Genomic DNA, 26,311 nt, shown 5'->3' on the forward strand with positions numbered 1-26,311 from the left:
GGGAGGGACGGAGGGGCACCCATTAAAAATAATCTATCCAAATAAGGGATGACATCAAACCTAACTCACAGCTCCAGGACATTCCTGTATTTGTCCTGAAAAGAGCTTTTGAGGTTCTCATCCGTTTGCCCCTGGGTTAGGATTGCCAGAGAAGCCTCACAGGTGGCATTTTGGTGTTGACGGCAGTTCATGTCCCTAATTTGTACTTCACACTCATTCCTTGTTCTTAAAATTTCCAGTTCACCCTTTTCCTTCTCTTCTTGAAACTGGGACACGTGGAGAGATTCCCAACTCTCAGATAATTCTTGCCAAGGTACTGAGATCATCTTAGTCAAAACCCTTTAAAGCTTTCACCATTTTTAGAAACTTCTAGACTTTCTGTAGTGTAGCCATGAATCCTTAACAGAATCTTTTCCCATGAAGGCTGACCTAAATCATAAGACTCTCTTTGGCCAGAACCCAAACTTTAGAACTTAAAGTCAGTTTATTTAATATCATTATCCACAAAACCGCCCTAACTAGCAACATTTTCAGAATTGTACACCAAGCTGAGAGAGAATGATGAAAATTGTCATATGGGAGAAAATTATAATCGTGCCTGGTAATGGTGGTTATGGTGGAGATTATGCCAGAGGGAATAAGGCAGGACCTTTAATAAGGAGAAACTAAGTTGAGGATTTGGTCCTGGAAGCTAGGGCAGAAGGAGGAGAAGAGGTGGCCTTTACACTTGGGCAAACGACAGAGCCGAGTGTAACCTGCGCCATAAACACAGAAGCCACTTAGAGACGTCTGCCATCTCCACAGCCCAGAGTCATGTCAGAGCTACCCCGGCCTCTCCGCCTCCTAATTAAGCAGCACTTCTCTCCTCCTTCATCAGTGTATCCAACTGGAGTCCAGTTCTTACAATACCTAAGAGTTATTACAGGAGCCAGCACTCCTGTGCATATTGAAAGAGACTTGATAGACTTTCCTTATTCCAGGTGTCATTAATGGAAAAGGGCAAACTTTCATTGTCTGCTGCCCAAGATGGGAAGGAACTCCCCGGCAAAGCAGCAAGCTCCCATCTACTCGTGATGTTCCAGCGAGGACTTGGGGAATACTGCAGCAAGAAAAAAGTAGGGAACCTTTAAGCTCCTTTCTGGCCCATGACTCTATATACAGACCTTGTCGCTACCTCAAAATCCAGACCTAACTCCTGAGCACCTATCCGTGCACTGAACTGCATGCGGAGCTGGAAGAATGCAATGTGAAAGACACACACACACCCCTGATCCTTGAAGGAGGAGGAACTTTTCTAAGCATGTGAGCTGTTCTCAAAGGTCAGCTGGCTTTCCTAGTAAAGACCTGAGATTTCCCTCACACAAGAACAGGGATCCAGCACGCTCTTCAGATCAGACAGACACGTCACTAGAAACACAGATTTTGCTGTCTGTCTTCATCCATACAAAGGGTCCCCACCAGTGACCTGTCCAGGGTGGATAAACTGTAAGAGAACAGAGGGCAAGGTCACAGCTGTGTCATCCAAGCTTAAAATAAGCTCTGCTCGCGGCACAATTTCTAATGTTTACAAAACACGACAATCTTACGGAAAAGGGTCTGATCATTTAACATGCGTCTGCTCCTTGGACAGTTGTCAGATACACTCTTCAAACCCTTCCAAAGCTAGACAGCCTATGGGCCACACCTTGCTTGGACAATGAATCATTTGGCTCTAGTACCAGATTCTCAATCAAAGCCCAGACTCTCAACATACATCTTCCTTCCTCTGTGATCTTTCTTCGGTCACCACTACTACAACTTTCACTCCTGGAAAAAAATCAACAGTAAGGCTAAGCGACAAGAAAGGTTTCCTATATAGGGCAGGATCCGGCCAGAGTGTCCGGTGACTGAGGGCACTTTTCCCTTTGGAGAGACCAGCCGAATACTGAGGATTCTACTCCAGATGAGTCCAGGGTGTAGGCCATTCCGTGATGGCTTTGAGAGATGCCACTGCTGGTTTTGGGTTTAGAGAGACCTCCCAAGAGCAGGCGAGAAGTCCTCTGATGCTAGACCACAAGGCAGAGGTTCCAGAAACACCAAATCAACAGAGTTCCCTTCTCCCAGCGAGGGGTAAATATCCAAAATATCAGTTTTCCCTAGCAATCCTGGAAAGGATCCCTTGGGACAGAACGACACTGCTTGCTTCCAAAAGCCAATGGCTATTCACAGAGTGGCTTGAGAGGCTAACCCAACCTCTCCGAGTCTACTTCTCCCCACCCGCCCCCCCTGGAAAGAAAGAGGCTGACTTCAGGGGCTGGGAATGTGCACAGAAGCTTCCAGGGAGCCCACCCTCAGCGAGCAGGAGGCGGGGCGGGCGCCTACCTGTGTAGCCAGCCAGGGCCGCAGCAGGGATGACAGGCTTGTCCTTGTTGAGGTCAGCACGGTCACGCACATAGTCCTTGAAGGTGCCCTTGGGCTTGTGGTTGGGCAGGGCGGCTGGGTAGTCCTCTGAGTCGAAGCTGTCGTAGGACGGGACGCGCTGCAGGCTGTTGAAGGATGACTGGCTGCTCCAGGACTGCGTGAGGCGGTCGCAGCTATCGTAGCTCTCTATGCTCTCAAAGGAGTCCTGGCCCCCGAGCTTGCCTGGAGGAAGAGGAGGTGGGAGGAGGGCAGGGAGGAGGGATGGGAAGAGACACTGTGAAACCCTCTCGGTGAGGATGCGCAGGACGGATGGAGGGAGTGGCCGGTGGGGATGGAGGTGTGTGGGTTTGCTCTGGGGAGGAGGGGCTGCCCGGGCCCAGTCTGCGAGCCCCCTGCGTGGTCTCGTCTTGCTCCAGAGCCCCTAGGACAGAGATTCAGAGTCGGGCGCAGCTTCCATGTGCCAGAGGGAGACAGCAGTGTTTGGGACCGCAAGAATTCCAGAGCCAGAGATCTACAGGCTGAGAATCATGTCTGCTATGATGGGATTTCTGGCTGATGAATTAGACCCAATGAGTAGATGAAGAAATCTGAGCAGTGTCAGGCTCAATTCATTCCCTATCCTAACTCAAGCCAGGGAGACGATTTCAAAAGGCCCCATTTGGCAAAATATTCTGGTCATGAGAAAAAAAAATTCCATTAGACTAAGAGCAGATTGACCTTCCTTGACCTTGGAACTAAAATATTATTTTTTAGCCTTTTTTCCAAACACTCTTTTAAAATGAAATAAATGCAGTACTGCCTCTATGCCTTCTCAAACAGAGAAAGAAGTTATGAGATGCTTTTTCCAGGAGGTTAAAAAAAGCAAACCCTCTCACTCTTCTAAATAGAAATCCATATTCTTTATCCTCTCCAAGTGCAGCTTTGTACTTGAAATTTGTACTTTATTAGGGAAATGTAGGCAATGAAAAACAAAGAAGTTGATTAAAGAGTTAAGGTCCATAGCAGTGTCAGAAATCCTTTACTGTATGAGTTGCTTAAGGCATTCTTAACTGACCACAAGATCATGCAAGTTCATTAATTTCCCAAACCAGGTTATAAACAGCTGCTATGATTGCATAATAGCTGCTAGAGAAATTTCCACTGGCGAAAATGCCATTAAAAAGGAGCCTAACAAAATGGGGCGGGGCGGGGGGGGGGGGGCAAAAAAAAAAAGGGGGGGGGGGGGGGGGGGACAAAAATAAATGCATCTAACTACTGAAAAGGCTCACAGGAATATTTTTTTATGTTTTATTTCCAGATACTTTCCAGGCAACCTAAATTAAATCATGGGAGATTAAATGGCCACTTCAGCAAATTCAAGAAGCCAAAGGATGTGACAAATGTGTATGCAGAAATACCTGTGAGTCAGGGCTGGCTGGTCTACCATGAAATTTCAATCCCAGAATAAGGGCTGGCATACACAGCGTAATACTAATATGTTTCTGGTGTATTCTCCCCTTCATAACAGAGGGAAATGGTTAAACCAGTGAAATTCAAATATTTAATCTTGGTGTCCAAACCAAAATTAAATATACAGTAATTAAGAAGGAAGATACATTGCTTCCAAAAAGAAATTTTTTTTAACCCCAGATGAAAGTTACTCAGTTAAATATGTAATTTTTGCATAATCTCCCCTTGTAGATTTCCTGAACCTCTTAATCCCTCCAATGCTGCCTGGAACAGAAACATAGTTGTTTAGCTGCTTCATCTCATTCCTTCTTCCAGTCACTCATTCAAAGAAGGGTAATCCCCAGAAGGTAGGTAAATGGAAGAGCTTCACGGAATTATCGGCCCCGCCTACCCAGTCCACTGTCGTATTTGCAACTTTTTATTATTATTATCTACTCAGTACTCTGTAATGACCTACACGGGAAAAGAATCTGAAAAAGAGTGTATATAGGTATACCTATAACTGATTCACTTTGCTGTACACCTGAAACTAACACAACACTGTAAATCAACTCTACTCTAATACAAATATTTTAAAAATAAAAAAAGAAGGGACTGTCCCTTCCAGAAATTCACATTAAAAGACGCAAGAAAACAGCCCCCAACCAAGAATGCAACAGCTTCTTTTCAACAGAACAGGAAATTTTGTGGTCTCTCATAGAAAGGTATTTGCTCACACCAGCTATCCATCTTACACATACCAAAAACCTAAGAAAGAAAGTTTATATTTTCAGGAAGAATACTCCCACAAAGTCACCGATGTTGAGGCTGTATTTATACTCAAATGTCCCTGAGATGATTCTCTCAGTCATTTTTATATTTGGAGGGCAGAGAGACTGGAATTTTCACATGCAAGACAGCTGAGCTTCCAAGGAGTCCCAATAAGCAAGGGCACTAAACGAGGCCAGAACCACTCTCTGGCAGCCTCTCAAACATGAACCGAATGCAAGTCTGTGGAGAGTTGCAGTTTATAGCAGTAGGCTACTTTCATTTTAGCTCTCTTTCACAATCCTGGAGCTGGGAACCATCATTTACGGGTATTTTCTCCCAAAATGGGTTGACTCCAACTGGATTAGACACTCGGTTAGGCTACTGTGCTCACGCAGGGAAGCTCGTGTCCTCCACGCCATCCATCAGCTGGCTTTCCCGAGAAATGTCTCAGCGAGGTCCTTCCAAAGCTATTCCACCACACAGACCTCGGAGCACCCAGAACAGTAGGTTGGGGAGGACAACGGCGGCCCACTGAACAGACTAGCACAAAGAAGACAGCTCTCCGAGTCCAAAGAAGCGGAACATCGAAGCACTCTGTATACCCTAATGCAGTACACGGACGCTACGATGATCGCTGATAATAAGCAGCTCACAGTATGCTTTCAGTCTAGACCGATCCTACCACGTCAGAGCCAATCAGCCCCGAGAATACATCCTGTTTGCGGCACTTCTAACTCGCCAGAAGCAACCGTGAGACGGACCGGTCTCCCCTTCAAGTCTGTGTGGTGTGAAGCGTGGTGCGAGTGAGGGAGAAGGAGGCCAGAGAGAAAGCCCTCCCGTCCCTTTGTACAGGTCACCGTCTGGTCCATCGGGATTCATCTGGGGTCGCGGGGCGGGTGGGGACCGAAACCAAAAACCAAGAGAAGGAGAGGGAGAAGGGGGGGTTGCACAAATGCAAAGCCAGACGCAACTGGTAAATGACCTGGCAGCAGATCTGCCCAAAGTGACACCACGGCTGAGTCCCCACGCACCCTCAGCCTCATCACACACGCACAGGAAGCCCCGTGAGAAAGAAAGGCGCTCTGTTGCTGTGACCCGCCTGAGAAAAAAGGTACACATATGTGTAAGTATTTAAATAGACCGGCATCCAAAAATAAAGAAGAAAGGGGAAGGCAAAGCTGGTCCCACCCATCCCCTTCTGTCTGAAACACAAACACCCCGGGGCTGCAAGAAGGCAGATTACAGGTTTCGATTTTGCTGGGGACTTTCCCTCTGCAGGCTTGCTGGTCATCTCGAGGCCTGCTGGGAGGAAGTAGGAACCTGAACACTTGAAGGAGATGACAATGTGTGCGGCCTGTGAGGCCTTTGGGGCCTCACTGAGGAGAGGAGCAGGGTCATCCCTGAGCAGAAATCACCACGAGGCGGCCAGGCCCGACTTCCGTGACCAAAGGCCTCGCGAGCATCGCTCGGAAGGGCTTTCTCCTGTCCTCTTCCTGTCTGTAATTCTCTCCCATGTATCCATCAGAATAGTCATCTTTTTCAACTTGTTAGAAATCAGCTATAGTTCTTCCTGGATGAACAAGTCCCTCTTTACGATGGACTGCACTTTTGTCAGAAACAGAACAATCTGGACACGTCGCTAGGTGAGCCGTGCCTCTGAATGTTTATGTCCTGATCTTAAAAATTGGGCGTATTTAACCTTTTTTGCTTTATAAAGTCAGCCAGCTCTATTTTGAACCACTTATTTCACTGTCAGTGAGTATTTTATCATTGTCATAACAGTCATGGCAACAAGAGTACCATCTTCTGGAAGCCTCTGGCCGCCTCTTTCCCTGGTCCTCTAGCTAAATACACACTTTCACCACACTGCTGAAGACTGGTTCCAGATAAGCTGTCGGTTAACCATCCTCTATCTTCCCAAACCAAAGAAGTCACAGGAGGCTAGGAAGCCCAGGCTGAGAAGCAGAGGTCATTCAGATACCAAGCCAGGATGTGCAGTCTGACCGGGAGTATTTGGAACACCAGATGATGCAGAGATAAGGGCTCTCCAGGAGGGTCTCTGAATCATTTTTATGTGATTGTGTCCTCCTTAAGCAAAATCCTCTCCAAGAAAATAACGCATACCTTAAAAAGCAGCTACAAGCACCTGAAGTTATCACGTGGTGAAATGTTTTACCCAAATAAGAAAGGCGATTGTTCTTCCTGCCAGATTTCAGTTCCACCATGGACCCAGAGCCTTTGTCATCATGAAGGACTTGGCTAAAATTCCATGATACAAAGTTCTTAATATCTAGACATTCTAAGACGGAAAGGCTAAAACTCAGGAACGCCCGGGGCTAAGAGCAGGGGGGAAAAAGTGGGACCTGGAGAGCTCACAAACTCAGGTAATTCTTAGAATTTTCTAGAGCAGAAATCCGACCTACCACGACTGGTCCTCCCCATGCACATGTTGTCTGGGGTCACCACTTCTTGTTTGATGGCAAAGTAGTCAGTCTGCAAGGTGTCCGTCTGCAGAGGGTCCCGGAGGATGACCGAGGGGTAGTCGTTCTCATACTTGAGGGAGAGGAGCTCCTCCGAGCTGATGGGATGGAGGGTCTGGTAGGACTCTGTAATGAAGCTGGGCTCAGAGAACTCCGATGGAGGGACACACTGGGCATGCTCGATACCGTAGCCTGGAAACACAGAGCATGTGCAATCGGAGAGAGGAGAGATGAGTACCGGAAACAGGCCGTTCCTCCCCATTTACAGGGGCCCCGCAATGTCAAACAAGCTGACTGCCTTTGGGAATGCAAGAAAAATATTTTAAGTGAAAAGGGCCTGGGTTTTCAACCTTGCTCCACTACTCAAGAGCCGTGGCCCTTGACGAGACACTTCCCTTTTCTGACTTGATTTTTTCATCTCGAAAATAGGAACGGTGGCAACCTTCCTCGGGGTGTTGCGATGCGCAGATCCAATGACAGCATACATGGAAAAAGCCTACCAACATTTCTAGCACACAATAAGCTCGTTGTTGTTGTTAGGATAAAAATCATAATAGTAAAAAGATAAAGTGAAAATAAACCTGTTTAAGACACCCTTTGAAAGCAAAGCCATCAGATAAGCACAGCCCTAGGCTAATTCTCTCCCTCCGGCCACCCAGGCAGCCTGGTGAGGGATAAGGTACTACATACAAGGAGAAGGCTTTAGGTTCCTGAGGCTGCAGGGCATGCTCTGGAGGAAGGATTTCAGAGGAAGTGCTGCCACATCTACCAGCAAAAAGGAAAGAACAAGGTCCAGGGCAAAATCCCTAACCCGAACCTCTGATGGCCACCGTGGGGCACATAAGAGTTTGGAGGCAAGTCATTGTCTCTCTGTGTGACCTTCATGCTGAAGACGTGGGAAGGACCCCAGCGTAGGTGCGTGCAGGTGAATAAAATGTGCAGATAGGTTGAAGCCTTGTGCTTTGTGGGAAGAGCCAAACAACCAAGAGTCTACATTTAAGGAAATATTATTTTCTGTAGAATTACCAGGCAGGGGCCTGAGATGGCCTGGGACAGGGATCCTTTCCTAAGTTCCATGACAGGAAGAGGCGGGAAGGGCAGGGGGTGAACTTACTAATGAAGTAATCCGAGGTATAGCGCGACTCTGGGTAGGGAGCGTTGACTCCATTAACTTGGTACGGTTTCACATCCTCTGCAACAGACAGGGGAGGGATGAAACAAAGAGGTCAGCGTGCAAGCAACGCTCAGCCGAAGAGGACCCTGGGCAAAAGGACCACAGTGACCTCAGCCCCTCTTCGCAGAAATCTGCATGTCCACTGACTGAGCTGGTGTCGGAGTCTCCCCTGACTGGGGCCTTGTCTAGAGACGAGCTCACTAAAGTATGGCTAAGTTTATGATTCCAGTAGCTGCAGAATGGGATTTAATATCTTGGAAAGCGCATTCTAAGGGGTGGGAAGGCATTCACCCCCTTTCTGATGCGTGCGTGTGCCGCCAGCAGCCGAGGCTTGAAGGCATCTTGGGAGGTTACCAAAATCAGTCGCCAATACTCAAACTGATCAGGTCCAAAGCTTTTCAGAAATACAGGACAATCTCTAGACAGGTAGATTTTGGAGCCTCCATTTCTTCCAACAGATAGATGTCTGGTTTTCTGTTGTTTTTTTTTTTTTTTGCGGTACGCGGGCCTCTCACTGTCGTGGCCTCTCCCATGGCGGAGCACAGGCTCCGGACGCGCAGGCTCAGCGGCCATGGCTCACGGGCCCAGCCGCTCCGCGGCATGTGGGATCTTCCCGGACCGGGGCATGAACCCGTGTCCCCTGCATCGGCAGGCGGACTCTCAACCACTGTGTCACCAGGGAAGCCCCAGATGTCTGGTTTTTGTTTTGTGTTTTTTCTGTTGTCCTCAAATGTCAAGTTCAGGCCCAGATTAAGATGCTAGTAAGGTGACTCTACTTAGTGAAGTATGACAGGGCTCATACAAAGAGAGAGAAGAGCCACATAACCAAACTCCTGTCCAGGTGCCAACCTCCCTAGGAATGAGAATGGAACACAGATGAAGGTATCCAAGCAGAGGAAGGCTCTCTCCACGGAACCAAGGTGAGCTTGTGGATCATCTAATGACCCTGGAATCTGGCGGTGGGCCCTGACCGTTGTATGGTACGGTATGGTTACGTTTCACTGTAAGGATCAGACATAAAGACAGAGGGTTGGTTTGGGTTTCTCCTCAGGTATTTGATAGCTTGTTGGGAGCAGAGACTGCTGGGAAAACAAGTTTATGCCTGCACAGAAAAACAGTTCCCAGCTGAGATAAAATGATTAAACTCGGCTTTAGCAGCTTAGCAGATTGAAACATCCCCTGTACCTTTGGCCTGCCACCCCACCCAGCAAAGCTATGTTTTCTCGGCGCTGGGTTGCCTTAGTTTAATCACAGAACAAAAGCTGTAGCCTCAATACAAACATCACGTTCAGTTGTTCAAAGACCTGAAGAAGGACGATCCTCCTGCCCCTCTCCCTTGAAAATGCTGTGAGATGTTCTCAAACCCACCCCATTATTTCCCAATTCTCCTAAATTTGCTCGTACTATTCCTCCGCAGGAAGGTAGGCCAGAAGCTACCCCACGAGTTCGCATCATTACACAAAGAACACAGGACAGGAAGTTCGACTGAAAAGACCTAGGTTTAAGGAGACAAGTGATGTTGAGGAAACCACCTAACCCGTCCTCATTTCACAGACAAGGACACCGAGAGAACATGCCCTTCCCATGTCCCAGGGTTGTTCTGAGAGTCCTATGAGAAAAACGTAGTTTCAAGCACTTTGGAAACAAGGAGGTGCTGTACAGATGAGTTATAACGGATCAGAGGCAGGTTTAGACACTCCAGGACAGCTGGCTGCCCCAGGGTGAAGACTGGAGGGAAACGGTGAATTAGCAGCATATATTGGGGCGACGCGGTCTGGTGTACCCCGCCCCCCACTGCTGTGTTTATAAGCCAGTGCTTGCATCAGATCTGTTCTGAGCCTGCTGGATCTTTTCCCTCTACACACAGGTGCTCACGTCAACACGTGTGAGTGGTTTGTGTGCAGTTACACCGAGATCACGGCGTGGCTTCGGGGAAGGCTAGAGTCACCTAGTTCTCGACTCTGCTTACATTTCTTTTTCAGCAGAAGCTGAAGGGAAGGGGAAAAAAGAAAAAGATAACACTTCTGTGCCCAGAGGAGTCTAATTTGGGTCTCTCCTGGGCATTGCAGAGTGGAAAATATCCTTAAACAAAGGAAGGTATTATATGGAATAAAAGTGCTAAGCCCGAGTTCTGCTCCCTGCCCCCCCCTCCCCCCGTCACCGCGTCTGCGCCAGGGCTTGGAGCTGGTGACCACACGGAGAGGGTGGGCCTGGGTCAGAGAGGGCAACAGGCTTCTAGGCTTACAGTCAGCTGGAGGGCACTGCTGACTGCTGGTAACTGCAATTTATTTTAAGAAGAAATTCAGAAAAATAAGCGCAAAAACACCCAAGTTTGCCGCCTGCTTCTGTTTCTATACTCAGCCAGGACTGTGGTACATGAGTCACTTGGTCCAGAAAGGTTGGAAGAGGCTGGTAGGGGAGGCCATGTCATTACAAGGTTGCAACACGGCGTCCTGACATAACCCCGGTTTCTGCTCCAGATGGAAAAGGTGTACCTCGCGACTGCAATTCCAATCTAGTTAGTGGGCAGAGAAGCCTGCTTATGAAGAAGCTCTGAGAAACGAAGAAGCTTGGATGTGGCCATGGATCAAGACAGTGTGTCTTAAGATTATCAAAAAAAAAAAAAAAAAAAAAAGAGAGAGAGAGAGAGAGAGAGAAAGAAAGAAAGAAAAACTCTCTTCTTGCTGGCTGTGGGCACTGCTTGTTCAGACAGTACATGAGTCTAAGATAAAGTCTGGGATCAGAACTTTGCATACCAATAAGCTTCAGGAGTACAGTCTAGCTAAAGATTAAAATTGGAACCTCCAGTACACAGAAGAAAAAGAAACTAACATTTATGGAACACTTGCTATTTACCAGGCACTGTCTACGCCGTGCTGTGATTGGATGCCCAGGTGATGGCATCGACGTTGCACCACTGGGCACGCTCCCGGACCTACTCTCGAAGCCACGCCCCCCCGGCTCCCACCTCACCCTGCCCCCATGCATTTACCTTTCTGCAGGATCTCCAGATGCTCCCACAAGATGTCCCCAACGAAGTCTGGAGCCAGCTCGAGAAAGCAGTCTTTCCCCAGCGCACAGAGGGCTGCCCCGTTCATACAGAACTTCTGGAAGTCCACACCCTTTAGGCTGAACTCATTGACGGCCCACATCACCCAGTCCCGAACATGGGTCTCTGTCCACTGCCGGGGGTCTGCGGGGAGAGATCAAATGACGTTCCAGCAGATCGAGCTCTTAACTCTTCCCCGAGCCTCAGAGACAACACGGAAGCATCTGACCTTCACTGAGGATGTTCTCGGATTCATAGAATTAGGAATGCCTGATGGGGCATCTTCCATAACCCTCCCCCCCACCACCAGCCCCGCATCCAACAGCCCCATCTTCTCTATCCTGCCAGCTAGAAGATCACTGTCATCAGCTAGAAAGGAGCAGAGAATTCTCCACCCTTAGAATCTTCAGACCGAGATTCCAGGAATCTCCTCTTTCACTGCCTTATTTCCATCAGACTCTTTTAAAGCCTGGGACAAGGGAACAAATGACTTCTTTAACAGCAATAATAACAAAGTCAAGTGTGCTCTGGACGTGGCACTGACCTCTCCCTGCTCTTAACTCTTATAATTTACTTGAGACCATTATGCTTAATTATTCTTATCTTAGTTAATCATGGTTAGCCCAGTTGTCCCTGGGTATCCAAGGAGGATTGGTTTCAGAACGCCCTCGGGTACCAGAATCTGTGGGTGCTCATCTCCCTTATATAAAAGGGCGGGGTACAGTCAGCCCTCTGTATCCGTGGGTTGCTGCATCCTCAGATTCAACCAACCGAATCCGACCTGTGGTTGGTTGAATCTGCCAATGAGGAACCCTCGGAGGGCTGACTGTAATCACGGCAATTACTAACAGTAAGCCATTCGAAGGATACTTACAATAACGACATTATTAGGTACCCTGTATTATACCAGATACCCTTCAAAATATATACACATCACAGACCCTGCGTTGAGTAGAAGTGTAGGACAGACGACATATAATCTTCACGCATGACCCCTGTTTCAACATGACTACACCAGCTAGTGACACTTAAAGAGCTCAGATGATGGCAGGCTGTGATGCCTACAGCATGCCTGCTCTCAAGGTTACCCCCTTCAATCTAGACGATGACTTTATGAGATGTTGGAAAACCCAGTGATCAGAATTCGCTGTATTCTGCCTTGTGATTGGGCATCGCTGCCAGCTGAGGTTTGTGGGAAAGTAGAATACGTGGAAAGGTAGACAGATACACTCATAGCATCTACCAAAGGCTTTCGTCTGGCAGGGTGGAAGCCTCTCGTGCAGCAGTTAGCGCTGGCCTGGTCTAAAGACAGCTTTTGTTTCTCTGACTCAGTAGAAGAGTGTTCTTTCTGCTCTCAACTGTTCAGGAAATGCTGCTTGGTCAAGGCTTAAGTCTTCCCGCATCATTTTTCCTTTCTGACAACGCAGGTCACTTCCCCTTACATTCCTGAATAAACCCTTTTGGGTGAGAGCACCCAAAGGTAAACACACTTCACCAAAGGACACGGAAAAGAAAAGAGTAAATTCCCAGAAATGCAGCTCATCGAGTTCATCCAATGGTGGCCCAGAACGACTCCAAGACCATGCCTTCCAAACTTGTCTGTACTAGGGAGGCACTTGAGAAGCTTCAGAATTACTGACGCGACCAGCATTTGTGACTTAATTGGTCTGGGATCCGACCTGGACTGTGGAATTTTTTGACGATCCCCCGTCTAATGTGCAAACAAGTTTGGGCACCATTGCCCTAAAACCAAGATGGCAGGGGCAAGCCTGGGAGATGAAGAAGCATCAGTATGCGTCTCTGCTTGTTCCAACAGAGGTCTGCAACGATCTGTGGCTGCTGACTGAAGCACGGTGAGTAATAATGTCTATCTCACTCAACAGGTAAGAAAACTAACCATACCTCGAAGTCTGATCCCATCCTCTCTCCTTCCAACTACCAAGCCTACCTTTTGGAATTCCCAGCCGTTGCTGCTCCTTAGAGAAACCACTGAAAGTAGCTTTCAAGGCTTGAGACATCATTTCTTTGCTGCTTGGAGTTAGGAGTGGAACATCTGCACATTCCATATCTGTAAGGAAAAAATAGCACATGAGTACTAGCAAAAACGAAGTAGGTGATGGACATTAGCTAGACGGGTGGTGGTGATCGCTGTGCAGGAGACACCAATATCAAATCATTATGTTGTACGCCTGAAACTAACATAGGGTTACATGTCAGTTAGACCTCAATTTTAAAGATAAAACTAACTAGGTAATTAACCACCCATAAAACATAAGGGAGCATGAATGGTCTGAAGAAGACAAGCTGAGAAATAACTGTAGTAGCATCCTCACCAGGGCAGGTAAAATTTGGGGGGCTTTCCACAGTGTGGTAGGGCCCATAAAAAAAAACCCAAAAAAACGAAAAACCTGACTCTTGCCTCATACGCCCTGCCTCTCTGACAAAATACGTTTATTCTTTCTGTATAGCTCTACTAATTCCCCCATAGCCCCTACCCATCCTTCACACTCACTGAGAATATTAATGTTTCTACACACTTGCTGTTACCTATGAAAAGGAAGTAACAACATTCGTTCAGTAAATAATTATTTAGCATTTGTTACACGCAAGGGATTAGCGAAAGAACAGTGAACAAGACAGTAATGATCCCTACCCTGATGGAGCTGGATATCAGATTCTGGCAGGGAAATCAGGCATTAAAAAAACTATTTACACAGTTAAACGTTCAAATACAATGTCAGTAAGGGCTTCACAGGAGGAGTAGAAGATGCAGTGTTAACACATAACAGGGAGTCCTGCAGGTCTGGAGGAATCAGAGAAGGCCTCCTTTAGAAGTGAGATGTTTGACCTGAGACCTGAAGGATACACAGGAGTTTTTTAAAAACTACTCCAGACCAGTGGTTCTCAAAGTGTGGTCCCCAGACCAGCCATATCAGCATCACCTGGGAGAACTCAGCCCCACCCAGGCCTCCTGAATCAGAACCTCTGAGCGGGCGGAGCCCGGAAATCCGTTTGTAACACAGAATCCAGGTAATCCTGATGAGCACTAAAATTAGAGGGCTGCGATCCGAGATAAGAGAATAGCACAGATGGAGGTCCTGAGATGGGGGAAGAGGGGAACCTTGGCCTGTTTTAGTATCAGAAAGATCAATGCAACCGGAGCGGAGTGATCAAGGGGACAGCAGCTTTACAGGAGGCTGAAAACGTAAGTAAGGAGTGTGTTAAAGAATTTATAATTGTATCCTGGGCAAAATAGGCACGGAGAGTTCTATGCAGAGGAATGACATGACTACATTTTGTTTGAAGAATATCATCTTACGGTAAGTCTATTTTTATTTTATTCATTTATTTATTTTTGGCTGCATTGGGTCTTCGTTGCTGCGCGCGGGCTTTCTCTAGTTGCGGCGAGCGGGGGCTACTCTTGGTTGCGGTGCACGGGCTCTAGGCACGCGGGCTCAGTAGTTGTGGCTCACGGGCTCCAGAGCGCAGGCTCAGTAGTTGTGGCGCACGGGCTTAGTTGCTCCACGGCATGTGGGATCTTCCCGGACCAGGGATTGAACCCACGTCCCGTGCACTGGCAGGCGGATTCTTAACCACTGCGCCACCTGGGAAGCCCCGGGGAATTCTATTTTTAAATTTTCAAGGAACTGCCATCCTGTTTCTCACAGTGGCTGCATGATTTTACAGCCCCAGCACAGTGCACGAGGGTTCCACCTCCTTGCCAACACTTATCTTTATCACATTTATTAGCCATGCTAATAGATGTGAAGTGGTACCACATTATAGTTTTGATCTGCATTTCCCTAATTATTAGTGATGTTGAGCATCTTTCCGTGGGCTTATTGGTCATTTGTGTATCTTCTTCGGAGAAATGTCTATTCAAGCATTTTGATCGCTTCTAATACAGTGATTTGTCTTTCTGTGTTGAGTCTTAGGAGTTCTCTATATACCCAGAAGAGCTGATAGCAGGGTCTTGAAGAGATATTTGTACACTCGTGTTAATAGCAGCGTTCTTCACAGTAGCTAAAATGCGGAGGCAACCAAGCGTCCATCAACAGATGAGTTGGATAAGGAAAAGGTAGTATAGACACACACAGCACAATATCATTCAGCCTTACAAAGGAAGGGAATTCTGACATATACTGCCACATGGATGAGCCTTCCCATTAGGGTAAATGAAATGAGCCAGTCTTGAAAAGACAAACTATACAAGGGACTTAGAATTGTCAAATTCGTAGAGACAGCAAGTAGTATGGTAGCTTCCAGGGCCTGGAGGGAGGAAGGAATGGGGGGTTGTGTCCTGGGGACAGAGTTTCAGTTTTACAGGATGAAAAGAGTTCTGGAGGTGGATGGTGGCAAAGGTTGTGCAACATTATGGGTGTATTTAATCCCACTGAACTGTAACTTAAAAATAGTTAGGTTGGTAAATTTTAGGTTATGTTCACTTTACCACAATTTTTAAAAATGGGTTAAAAAAAAAAAAAAAAGATCGCCTTAGCTGCCGGTAAAGAATGGTTTAGGAGGTTAACTCCAAATGGATGACTTGTTAAAAAGCTCTTGTATCAGTTGTGGTGAGGGATGATGGTGGCTTTAGCTAGGAAGATGGCTCTGCAGGAAATGTAAGTGGTCAGATGTGACATGCATATAGGAGGTAACACCTATAAAACTCGATTTATGTAGGTGGTGAAGGAGAATGAGGAATCGACACCTGCGGGTCCACAAATGCGTCCTCCTCTGCTATTGCCACATGCATCTTTATCTCTGCTGTGTCCCTCTTGTACTCGCAGACCATGTTCAAAGCCAAGATACATAGATATGGTTCAAGCTAAAAATCCTCCAAATTCACCTCAGGCACAATTTCCAACAAAAAGCAAACAAGCAAAGAAATGACTTGAGAATTCCTACTAGCTGTCCTGTGACCTTTAGACAGCAATGCACTTTACTGCAGTAATTTCCAGAAGTCCGCTTGCTCACCCTGAATCTTCAGTGTCTCATATGAAACTGACAGAAAATGGCGGGGCCGCTAGAGAAGTTCCTCCACCAGCCATCTCTAAACCCTGGCTAGTTAAAAAGTTCCCTGGATGTAAGTAATGTGTTATTGGCTGGATAAAATGGAAACATAGGAGGGGGAAAAAAATGATAATTGGTGACCTCTGAAAAAAGAAACAAATATATTGCCTCTGAATATCAAAATGAATGGAAATTACGTGGCAAGAAAGAAGGGCAGGCAGCTCTTTCCCTCAGTTTGCTTTGAGCGGTGCTATCAGGAAACTACCCAGAGTCTGCCCTGTGCCCTAGAAGAACAGAAGGGTTCACTGCTGTGGCTCTCCCAGGCCCTGCACTGAGGGGGATCTGAAGTTATAGGGAGTGGAGAGTTTGGGTTGCCCTGGGACATGCCCAAAAAAAGCCTAGTGGAAAAATCAACACACTTCCAGGAAGGTTGACAAAATGCTGGAAAATCCCAGATTGTTAGGGGGGAAAAGTAGGGGGATGGGATAAAATGTTGATTACATAACATCCAGCCCTTTGAACAATGGAATAATCATCACATGAGTCACTAAGAAAGACATCAGTGCTCCCCCTTCGTCCCCACTCTCCTCGCCCAAGAACAGCTAAGGGACAGGTCCAGGAGATCTTCCCTTAGAGTGGAAGTCAGTTTGACTTTAGAGAAAAGGGCTCTCTATTTAACCAAGAGTATCGCTTCTGAAAGAAGGAACAAATGCAGCAACCCCAGCTCCCAGCACAGGAGTCAATCAACAAACGCTGGATGAATTCAAAGTCTTCCAAATCTGAATCAACTTTCCTTCCCTTCGCTCCCATCCGACACCAATTCATGAACTTGAACTGTGTGGGTTTTGTTGTGTGTGTTTGTTCCCTCCACTGGATTTATGACTCGATGAAAAGGACTCTACTGATGGCAGAAGTGGGCCAGGAAAATGCATGTGGAAAATGTGGGCCAGGCCAAATGGACCAGCAGTGGTTCTGCTGCAAACTGGAACTGAAGGATGAGGCTAGGAGGCCCCAGACATCTTCTGAACAGGAAAGCCTGGGCAGTTGGAGGCTGGGGTGATGTGAAGGCTGAGGATGACAGCAGAGAGCCCGGAGTCTGCTTCCTATCACAGCCGTGCCCCAGCAGTCCGGCCAGGACAGGGCCTCTGGGCTGACAACTCCCCATGCAGGTTTCCACGTCCTGTCAGGGAGCCGGCACTTCCAGGTTCTGGCTTGTTCTCTCCAAGGGAAGCAGCTGGAATTAACTTGTACTTGTCCACCTCAGTGCCATTCTCAAAAGCCTGGTCCACATGGTGCTGCACGGCACCCAAAGGCTGTGCCCCTGACTGGGGACTCAGAGCGCTGGGTCTCTGGAAGAGGTGCTCCCAGGCCCGCTGGGGAAAGCCAGCACCACACACTTGGGACACCTGGACTTGATGAGCTCAGGAGAAGGCGTGTCAGTGCCTTTGGACCCAAAGGATTCAGACAGGAAAGTCAGAGTTTCATCTATTTTCATGAAGTGTGGAATGGAAGGTTTAAAAAAAAAAAATCAAAACTCTTCTATAAGTGCATGAACCATCAGTCAGGATCGTCTTTTTTAGTAGCACAGGCACTGCATGTAAATGATGATGAACAACCACTTTCAAAAGTGGTATTAACATAAAACATTAAACTCTCATCATGAAGAATACGAATGCAAAAATGCCCTCATTCATGGTTGTGGCGGTTCTGTCAATTACACTGACCAATAAAAATAATGAAATCGTTACACAGGTGGAGAAGCTGACATGGTTTGGCCCAGGCAGGCATCTCTGTTATTCCGACCACACCTTATCTCATTACCTATTAAAATACTTTTCTATTAGGCGCCAAAAATATTTCTAATTTTGGCAACAGCATCTATAAATTAATCAATGCTCCACAGAGGTTAACTAATTGTATTTTATGGACAAGAACTAAGATTGCCTTTGTGCTAATAACCGTACTTGCAATATCTTGAATTGCAATAACACATTTGTTTCAAAATGCTGAGCGCCTGACCTGGAAATATACTAGGCTGACACGGTGGAGGCTCTAAGTGTATTTATGAAACATAAACATATTACAAGTATATTCGGTTTCTGACCCAGGGGTTATTCCTCAGGACCCTAAATCTGAGTTAATATTTACAGGAATCACCCAGATTTCTGAGAGGAGAGTTGTACAGAAGCTAGTGAGCAAATAACGGTCCCAAACTCTGTCCAGTCAAGACTGCACAGTATCAGAGTAGAAATTAGCAGATAGTTTTGCTTGACTCAGTAGGAACACAATGAATTGTGGCCTTTTCAATGCAGGGAAACATCTGCTTCTTTTTCACTGTGACCTAATCCTGAACAAAAGCTTATACAGCCCAAGGATGTTTTAAGTCAAATGTGGAACAAGGGTTTCAATTCACTCATAATGGAACTCAAAGTTAAGGACTGCCCAGCGCCCAAGAACCCATCAACGACATGTCACGTGACTTTTCATACCATTCTACTAAGTCGTTTGAAACCGAACGGCTCGTATCAGCAATGTTACCTAGAGTCTAAGCCTGAAGTAGCGCTGGTTCCAGGAGAAGTTCAAGACCTATGGCCTTGCTGAACTGAGATGTTCCTCCTCTCACCAACCTCAAATAAATGGCAGGAAGACTGGAGCATCTGGGACCCGAGGGTTAGGCGATGGACTAGAGATCCAAGGTGCACATTCCAGTCTTGTGCAGCCATTGGATTGGCCAAAGCCTGGTGGGTTACCATGACGACACCGGCCACGGGTGGTGGGTATTGCCCCAATCGATAGCAGCAGGAAAGAAACACCAGGAATGAATGATACGCCTTACATCTGAAAACCGCTACGGTCCACCGAGACCCCTCCCATATACTGTTCCCCAAGATGCTCACAACATAAAGCTTCCGGGGGGCCTGGGAAAGTATTACAGGACCCCCACTTCACAGATCAGAAAACCAAGACTGCAAGAGATCAAGAGCCTGCCTTAAACTCCATCTTTCAACTCTCACACGTCCAAGGTCTTTCCATTCAATGCCACTGCTGCTGCAAACAGGAATGGATCAGAAATCCAAGAACACTAACATTTCTACAGCTGAGACACAGAAAACGGGACTTTTATTTCTCAGTTTGAAAATGAGATACACTTGAGTCAGTACATTAAAAACTTAAACAAGACCATTTCTGGATCGAAGAAATCCAGGATTTCATATAGCTCGCCCCATAAAGACATAATTAAAAGCCATTGACAGAATCGGCTGTAATCTTTTCCTTGCTTGGAACCAAGGGTCTTGAGGCTTCCTTCCTTCCATACAAAGTAACACACGGTAAATGACAACCTGGCCTCCTTCCCTGTCTGCGTTCACCCCTGAGTCACCCTGATGCGCAACTGTGCACGTAATATAAGGTTAATTAGTTACATAAAGTCTGGCTGAAATAGGTTTCTTAAAGTGAAAGGACCAAGGAGAAACCTTCTCATTCATACAGAGAAGAAAAAAAAGGACACTTGTCCCAAATGGAAAGAGAAGATTCTGAAGACAGGGGGAAAAGACACAGCGGGACAACGCACTGGGCTTGCTGCCTTAGCTTTTTGGTCAAAACCCACGGGTTCTCAGTTTTGCCACTTATGTAATCACGCTGGGTAAGCCACTCCATCAGTGCATTGTTAAAAAGAGGTCTGTTGATAGGTAGTGTCTATATCCCTCATAGGGTTTAAAATTTTTCATTACGCCAATTTTTAAACACACACCAAGGTAGAGAGACTAGTATAATAAATCCCTATTCAAAATCCATCAACACTACCAGTTTTGATTTCGTCTCCTCCCCACCAACACAGAGCAACTGTGGGGCTAATCCCAGGCAACATGCCATTTCGCCCACAAATATTTTATTGTCACGAGGATATTCTTGAGATAAAGGAGGATCATACCATGAAAGCTTACAAGAAACAGATAAGCTCATGGAAAAAGAAAATAAGGGCTTCAGATTACTTTCCACGGTGCTTAAATCTAGGTCTACATTTCATTCATTGGTCCACTCGAGCCACAGAACTTCTTTTAAAGCAACATTATCATGATCTGGAGAGTGATGAAGCTGGATCAGAGAGGGATGATTTCAAATCAGGGCAGCCAGCCATTCCTTTGACCACCACGTCCTACAAGCAAAAGACTGCAGAGGTAATTCCTCCTGACTGCTAAGGTCCTCAGGAACTTACAACTGTAACTACGAGTGGGCAGAAAGAGCTGAGGATTTTGGCCAGCACCCAAAGGGCAGATGTCAAACTGCCTAGAATAAGAGAGGAGGCACCTTTACCCCTTCAGATCAACAGAAATGGCAAAATGGCTGTGGTCAGTGACTGATTCTGAACAATCAACATTGTCCTTAGAAAGTTGTTACTGGTCCCTAAGAGAATTTACCCAGTGAAGACACTAGTATCTCAGAAGGCTGTGAAAAGGAATCTCATTCAACCTTTCTCTCATTCATGCAAGGATGCATTGGAACTAGGAAGGAAGGGTCCTCTTTGTCCTACACTCCTGACTCCAAATCCCGTCACAGGCGCTAGAAACTTGGCAAGGCAGGGCTTCCTGTTGAGGAAGTCAGTATAATCCACAAAGCTTCTGGCTGAGGCTAATGCAAAGAAGGGAAATGTGTCCCTCCTCGGCCCCTCGACCCCGTTTTCGCAAACCTAATGAAGTGACAAAGTGATGAGAGACAAGCAGGACCCTTGGCTCCAGCAAGAGCTCAGCAAGAACAGCTCAGCGCCGTGGTTGGACCACCCAACCCAACCAAGCAGTCCATCGCTGCCCCAAATGATGGGACACCCTGACCCCAAAACAGAGTTTTCTTATCAGTCAGGGAGACACAACTGGGCTTTGGTCCTTCTCTTGATACCAATGCCCTTGAAGTCACCAGCGAATTAAAAAAAAAAAAAAAACTCTGAGGGATGGAGAAAGAAGCTGCACAGAAAATCCCCAATTCACTCTCCAATGATCTGACCAAAAATTCGAGCCAGTCTCTGATTACTGCCTCGGGGAAATGAAGCACGCTGCTGGAGTACAGCGTACCACCTCAAAGGTAGATGCCTCTTCTCAGAGGGAACTTGTCGCAGGACAAGAGAGATGGTCCTCTGAGAGGCAAAGCAGACTGCCCAGGGAAGCCTGCCTCGGGCCCAGCAGCTGGGCCTGGGAACCAAGGCAGCAGAGACAGCCGAGGACCCTGAACATCTGTAGGAAGTGACTTCAGTCCTCTCCCTTCTCCCCTCACCCACCCCCGTCCCATCCCCCAAAAGGAGTTTTAACACATTATTACCACTGAAGTCCTGAGGATCTGGTGACTCACCAGGCTCACACATGGTTCCAATGAGCCCTTGACCATTACATGGTAGGGGAGCAGGAAAAACAAATGAAAGCGGTTGTAATTCGGCAGCCAGGAGCTTAGACCTGCCAGACAAAAGGGACTGTGGGCGTGTTCCCCAATTCGTTCAGGCACCTGACATGCACAAGCTATTTTTAATCACTGGATTTATTTCTTTCCTCCCCAAGCCCTCCTCCAACCTCCACCTCAGCAAATGTTTCCAAGTCAGAGCAAAACCCAAATCAATCCCAGGTGTTCAGGGAAACCCAGAGAGGCTCTTCCGTTCCAGGAGCTGCGCCAGAAAGCAGAACTACCCCCTGGGTCCTGCAGCTTGGTTTTCTTGCTCTTTTCCTTACTTAGAACAGTTCAGATCTCCCACCCCAAACATTGGGCACATGGCCTGAAAGAGGAAATATCTGAATGAATGGGCCCTGCTGGAATGGCTCCTAATTCTGTGTTTTCTCCAGCAGCTCTGGCAAGTGAGGGTGTGTGGGAGAGTCCTCGGGGACCACTGAGAGCTCAGGGGCATCCTTCACTCGCTAGGATTCTCTACCTACCCGGCAGTGAGGATTCAATTAAATATGTGTGAAAATACCAAAGCCTAGTAGGTGTTCAATAAAGTATTGGTGACTTGAACTGAACTGAAAAGTGTCTTGTAAAATAGAAAGACTAAAAAAATATATACGATTTTATTTCCCAAAGCTTAGAGAGACAGCAAGGGGAAGGAACCTGGCGATTTCCCCAGGGACCAAGCAACTGAGAAAATGAATGTAAAAATCAGATTCTGAGATACAAATGGAAATTGACATCCCCTGAATCTGGCTCTTTGTTTTAGCAGACAGACTGACTCCTTACCTATTCTGTATCCTCCAATCCGCTATGGGGGAAATCTTTTTTGTAGCAGTAATCATCTAGTATATGTGTTTTGCCATGACAACAGCTCCAGGATCCAGGGGACCTAAGATGCCTTTTGGTTTTTTTTTTTTTTTTTTTTTTTTTTTTACTCAACCACCGCGCCACCAGGGAAGCCCGCCTTTTGGTTTTAAAAACTTCCTAAGACTGCCAGCTTAGAGTCTATATGGCACAAAACAAAACTGTAATTTTGTGCTCAAAACTCTTTTCTTCATGTTTGGTATTTACCAGAACCCAAGCTGCATTTTACCCAAGCCATACACATACCCTTAAATGAATGACATGCTCACAGTTTAAAAGAATGTTTTAGCTATTAAGATTAGGATTCCTGCATAGAAGGCCCGCCTCAATAGGGTACTTTAAAGAATAAAGTTCTTTAATGGTCATTCAAAGCCATTTACAGAACATATCACATGTTTCAAATCAGTTTCTACATAGACAAGTTACACTTGACTCCACACCAGGCATTTTACAAGTCCTGGATGTCCCAGAACAGTGTCACTTCTTTTGTCACGGAAAACACAGAGGCAAGGTCTCTATATTACTCTGGAAGAAAACATACATTGGGTCCTTTCAGCTTCAAGGTTCGCAGAGAGCCATGGTGCATCTCACTGGTTTCCCCCCCATCCTTCGATTTCTGAGCCAGGGCAAACTCCTGCCCCGTCCTGCCTTCAATTAAGATACTCATGACAGGGCTTCCCTGGTGGTGCAGTGGTTGAGAGTTCCACCTGCTGATGCAGGGGACACGGGTTCGTGCCCCGGTCCGGGAGGATCCCACATGCCGTGGAGCGGCTGGGCCCGTGAGCCATGGCCGCTGAGCCTGTGCTCCGTGGCGGGAGGGGCCCCAGCGGTGAGAGGCCCGTGTACCAGAAAAAAATAAATAAATAAAATACTCATGACAGGGTCAGAAGGCTTTTGGCAACAACATGGCAAAGGACAACCCCACTCAAGAAGACTATGGAAAATATTTGACATCGTACATCTTGCTATTATCCCAGCTTCCGCGATTTCAGTTTACATATTACTCTTTGATGCTTCACCCTCTGAGGCCCCGGAGATGCTGTTTAATCAGGCTGACCAATGCATTTCCATGTCACTTGATTCCCACCTATGATTTTCAGTGCTGCTTTCTGAGTAGAAGTTTACATTTTAGAAAATGTTTTCTCCCCTCTTCTACTATGAGCCTGAGGACAACCAAGGGTTTAGTATTCTCTCTGTCACACAGGTGAGGGTATGAAGGCTCACAAAGGGTAACTTCAGTGATTGAACCAAGATAATCAGGCCAGTTGACTGATCTTACCAGCACTCAAACCCAGAGCACCTGGCACGAAAGCCGGGCATTTTCCACCCGTACCTGTTAACAGAGTCAAAAGCAGGGGAGGCAGAAATGGACACAAAAACATTTCCTTTCATGTTTCTCCGTCATTTTCATTACAGAGAAAGTAATGACAAAGGAAGCGCCTCCATCCCTGGGACTCTCCTGGCAGACGGCAGCTGCAACACCAGAGCTTGTGGCTCCCACCCAGGACCCTGAGTCAGAGGCCCCCCCCCGCGGGGCCCCCTCCGCACTTGGCCTGGGGGCAAGACGGGCACGGAGGGGGCGTCTGAGCATTTCTAGGAAGACCAGGCTGGTCCAGGTGAAGGATGAGTTTTCTCGGTGGGCAAAGGAACAATCTGGGCAAACAGATGGAGTGGAGCCCCTTTATTTAGGCTGGAAGAGGTGGAGTTTTTCTGCACTTTTGAACTGTTTTCTCAAGGCCTGCCTCTCCCTCCCACGCAGGAAACAAACACAGAGACAGGCCTCTTCCAGTGAGGGCTCTAGTTGCTGAGGGCTGCCGGGGAGAGCAGAAGAGGGACTTAGGAGCAACGCAGGAGGAGTGGGGGTGAGCGGACAGGGAGCAGCTGGGAGAGGAGATGAGAGGCAGAGCGGGCAGTGAAGATGGGGGAGGGCGGATGGACAGCAGAGAAGGGAACAGAGGGAAGGAAGGGGAAGAGCAGAGGAAGCCAATATTGGAAAAATTTAAACCAGAATAAAGGGACACATGGCAGAGTGGAAGTGGGCTGGGAAGGGCCAGCAACTTACTCCCAATTAATGATGTTCAGAAAGCAGCATTTTTCCATAAATTTTGAAAGGAAATTCTCTCTCGTCTTTCTTATTTATTTATATATTATATAAATATATTTTCAAACCAAAAAAATGGGCTGTTTTTTTCCAATGGGAAAAAGCCTTGTTTGAGATGAAAGCCGGTCTTCAAAAACCCCTTGGAGGAAGCTGAAACCCCACATGTCTCGGTGCTACAGAAAGAAAAACAAAGTGGACATTCTTCCTGTGTTCTAAGGCTTTTTTATGCAGATGTGTTTTTCTTTTAATAAATAAATCTGGACAGAGAGGGCAAAAGCATACTCATAGACATTCACACACTGCAACTGTCTGTTTTCCACCCAGGGAAACCACAGGGAAAAATAAGAATATCTATGTCCATTTTCCCAGTACAGAGACAAGTGATCTCAAAATGCCAACCGTTTTCCAAATGCCAACCACAGGCACTGAAGCAATACGCTCTATGTGCATGATCCACCCCCCACCCCCCACCCCCGCCCAAGCTTCCCAGACCCACAAAGGTTTATCTGCAGAAGTAATGACAATCAGAGGTAGGGCAGGATCTGGGACAGGATGGCTACACTCCCCAGGAAGGCCTGGAGGGGTCCTTTAGCATAACTCCTCACTTAAGACATTCAGCCACTCTCTACTTTTTGAGCCACTCAGTTTCACTTAAGGACTGCAATAATTGTTTTAAAACAACTGCATACGCTGAGTTAATGTCTGCCTTCTTATGAGTTCCAACCATTGGCTCCAGTGCTGTTGGCTGAAATCAAACAGTACAATTTTAATCTTTCTTCATCTATCAGCTTTTCAATATTTTTACTCATCCCCTGATCATCACTTCCATCCAGGTATTAAAATTCCTTGGTTCCTGCAACCATTCACAATGGCCTGGCTTGGCCATGCCTCCACCCAGGGTCACCCCTGTATGTCCGTGTCCCTAAAGAGCATCGTGAACATTCACAGGTGAACCAGACTTCTCAGGAGACAAATGAGAACACGGAGATGACCACATTTCTATTGGTGCAGACCAACCCCGATCTTTCTGACAGCCATACTGCAAAAGCCACTCACTCGAAGTGCTCCGCCACACCTTCTGCATAGGCGCCGCGACTGAGCCAGCTCTGCACTTACTGACTGAGTCTCCTTAACCTCATGCAGAGGCTGCATTTATCCATACTGAACTTCACCTTGTTTGGATCCATGTTTCCATGCATAGAGATCTTTTTTGTATCATGAATCTGTCCTCACCCTATTAGCTTTGCATCGTTTGAAATTTTGAAGTATACTTTCTGCATCCCTCTCTAACCTGAGTCCCTGATAAAAACGTTGAAACGTCAACGACCAAGTACTGTGACCCATAACGTAACACCAGAGACGAGGCATCATTCCAATACTGACACGTTAATCAAGACGCTTTGGGTTTAGCTGCTCAACCAGTTACAAATCCTCCTGCCTTTACAGGCATTGGATCCACAGGTCCACATCTTGGCCACAAATCATGGAAAGGCTTGGACAAAATCTTCAGTGGAGTTTGTTGATCTACCAGTTGGGGAGCTCCAGACAAGTGCAAAGGCGGCTGAGGGAAATGGGGGAGCCGGGACTCTGATCCCTGCACAATGAAAGAG

At 46.9% G+C, this 26,311-nt stretch overlaps 1 protein-coding gene across 2 annotated transcripts in view; it reads right to left on the minus strand.

Annotated features, from left to right (window-relative positions):
• ETS1 (ETS proto-oncogene 1, transcription factor) overlaps positions 1-26,311 on the minus strand; it is a 66,149-nt gene that overhangs the window by 19,740 nt on the left and 20,098 nt on the right. Inside the window, exons 2-6 of one of the 2 annotated variants that reach the window (XM_024740802.1) lie at positions 13,251-13,370; positions 11,246-11,446; positions 8,194-8,271; positions 7,023-7,271; positions 2,362-2,622 (exon numbers count right to left, since the gene is read on the minus strand). In XM_024740802.1, coding sequence (XP_024596570.1) covers positions 2,362-2,622; positions 7,023-7,271; positions 8,194-8,271; positions 11,246-11,446; positions 13,251-13,370 — 909 coding nt within the window. The remainder of the gene's footprint in view (positions 1-2,361; positions 2,623-7,022; positions 7,272-8,193; positions 8,272-11,245; positions 11,447-13,250; positions 13,371-26,311) is intronic. The other variant, XM_024740803.1, reaches the window with a different exon arrangement.

Source organism: Neophocaena asiaeorientalis, unplaced genomic scaffold (genome assembly GCF_003031525.2).
Source record: "Neophocaena asiaeorientalis asiaeorientalis breed wild unplaced genomic scaffold, Neophocaena_asiaeorientalis_V1.1 scaffold308, whole genome shotgun sequence".
NCBI lineage: Eukaryota > Metazoa > Chordata > Mammalia > Artiodactyla > Phocoenidae > Neophocaena > Neophocaena asiaeorientalis.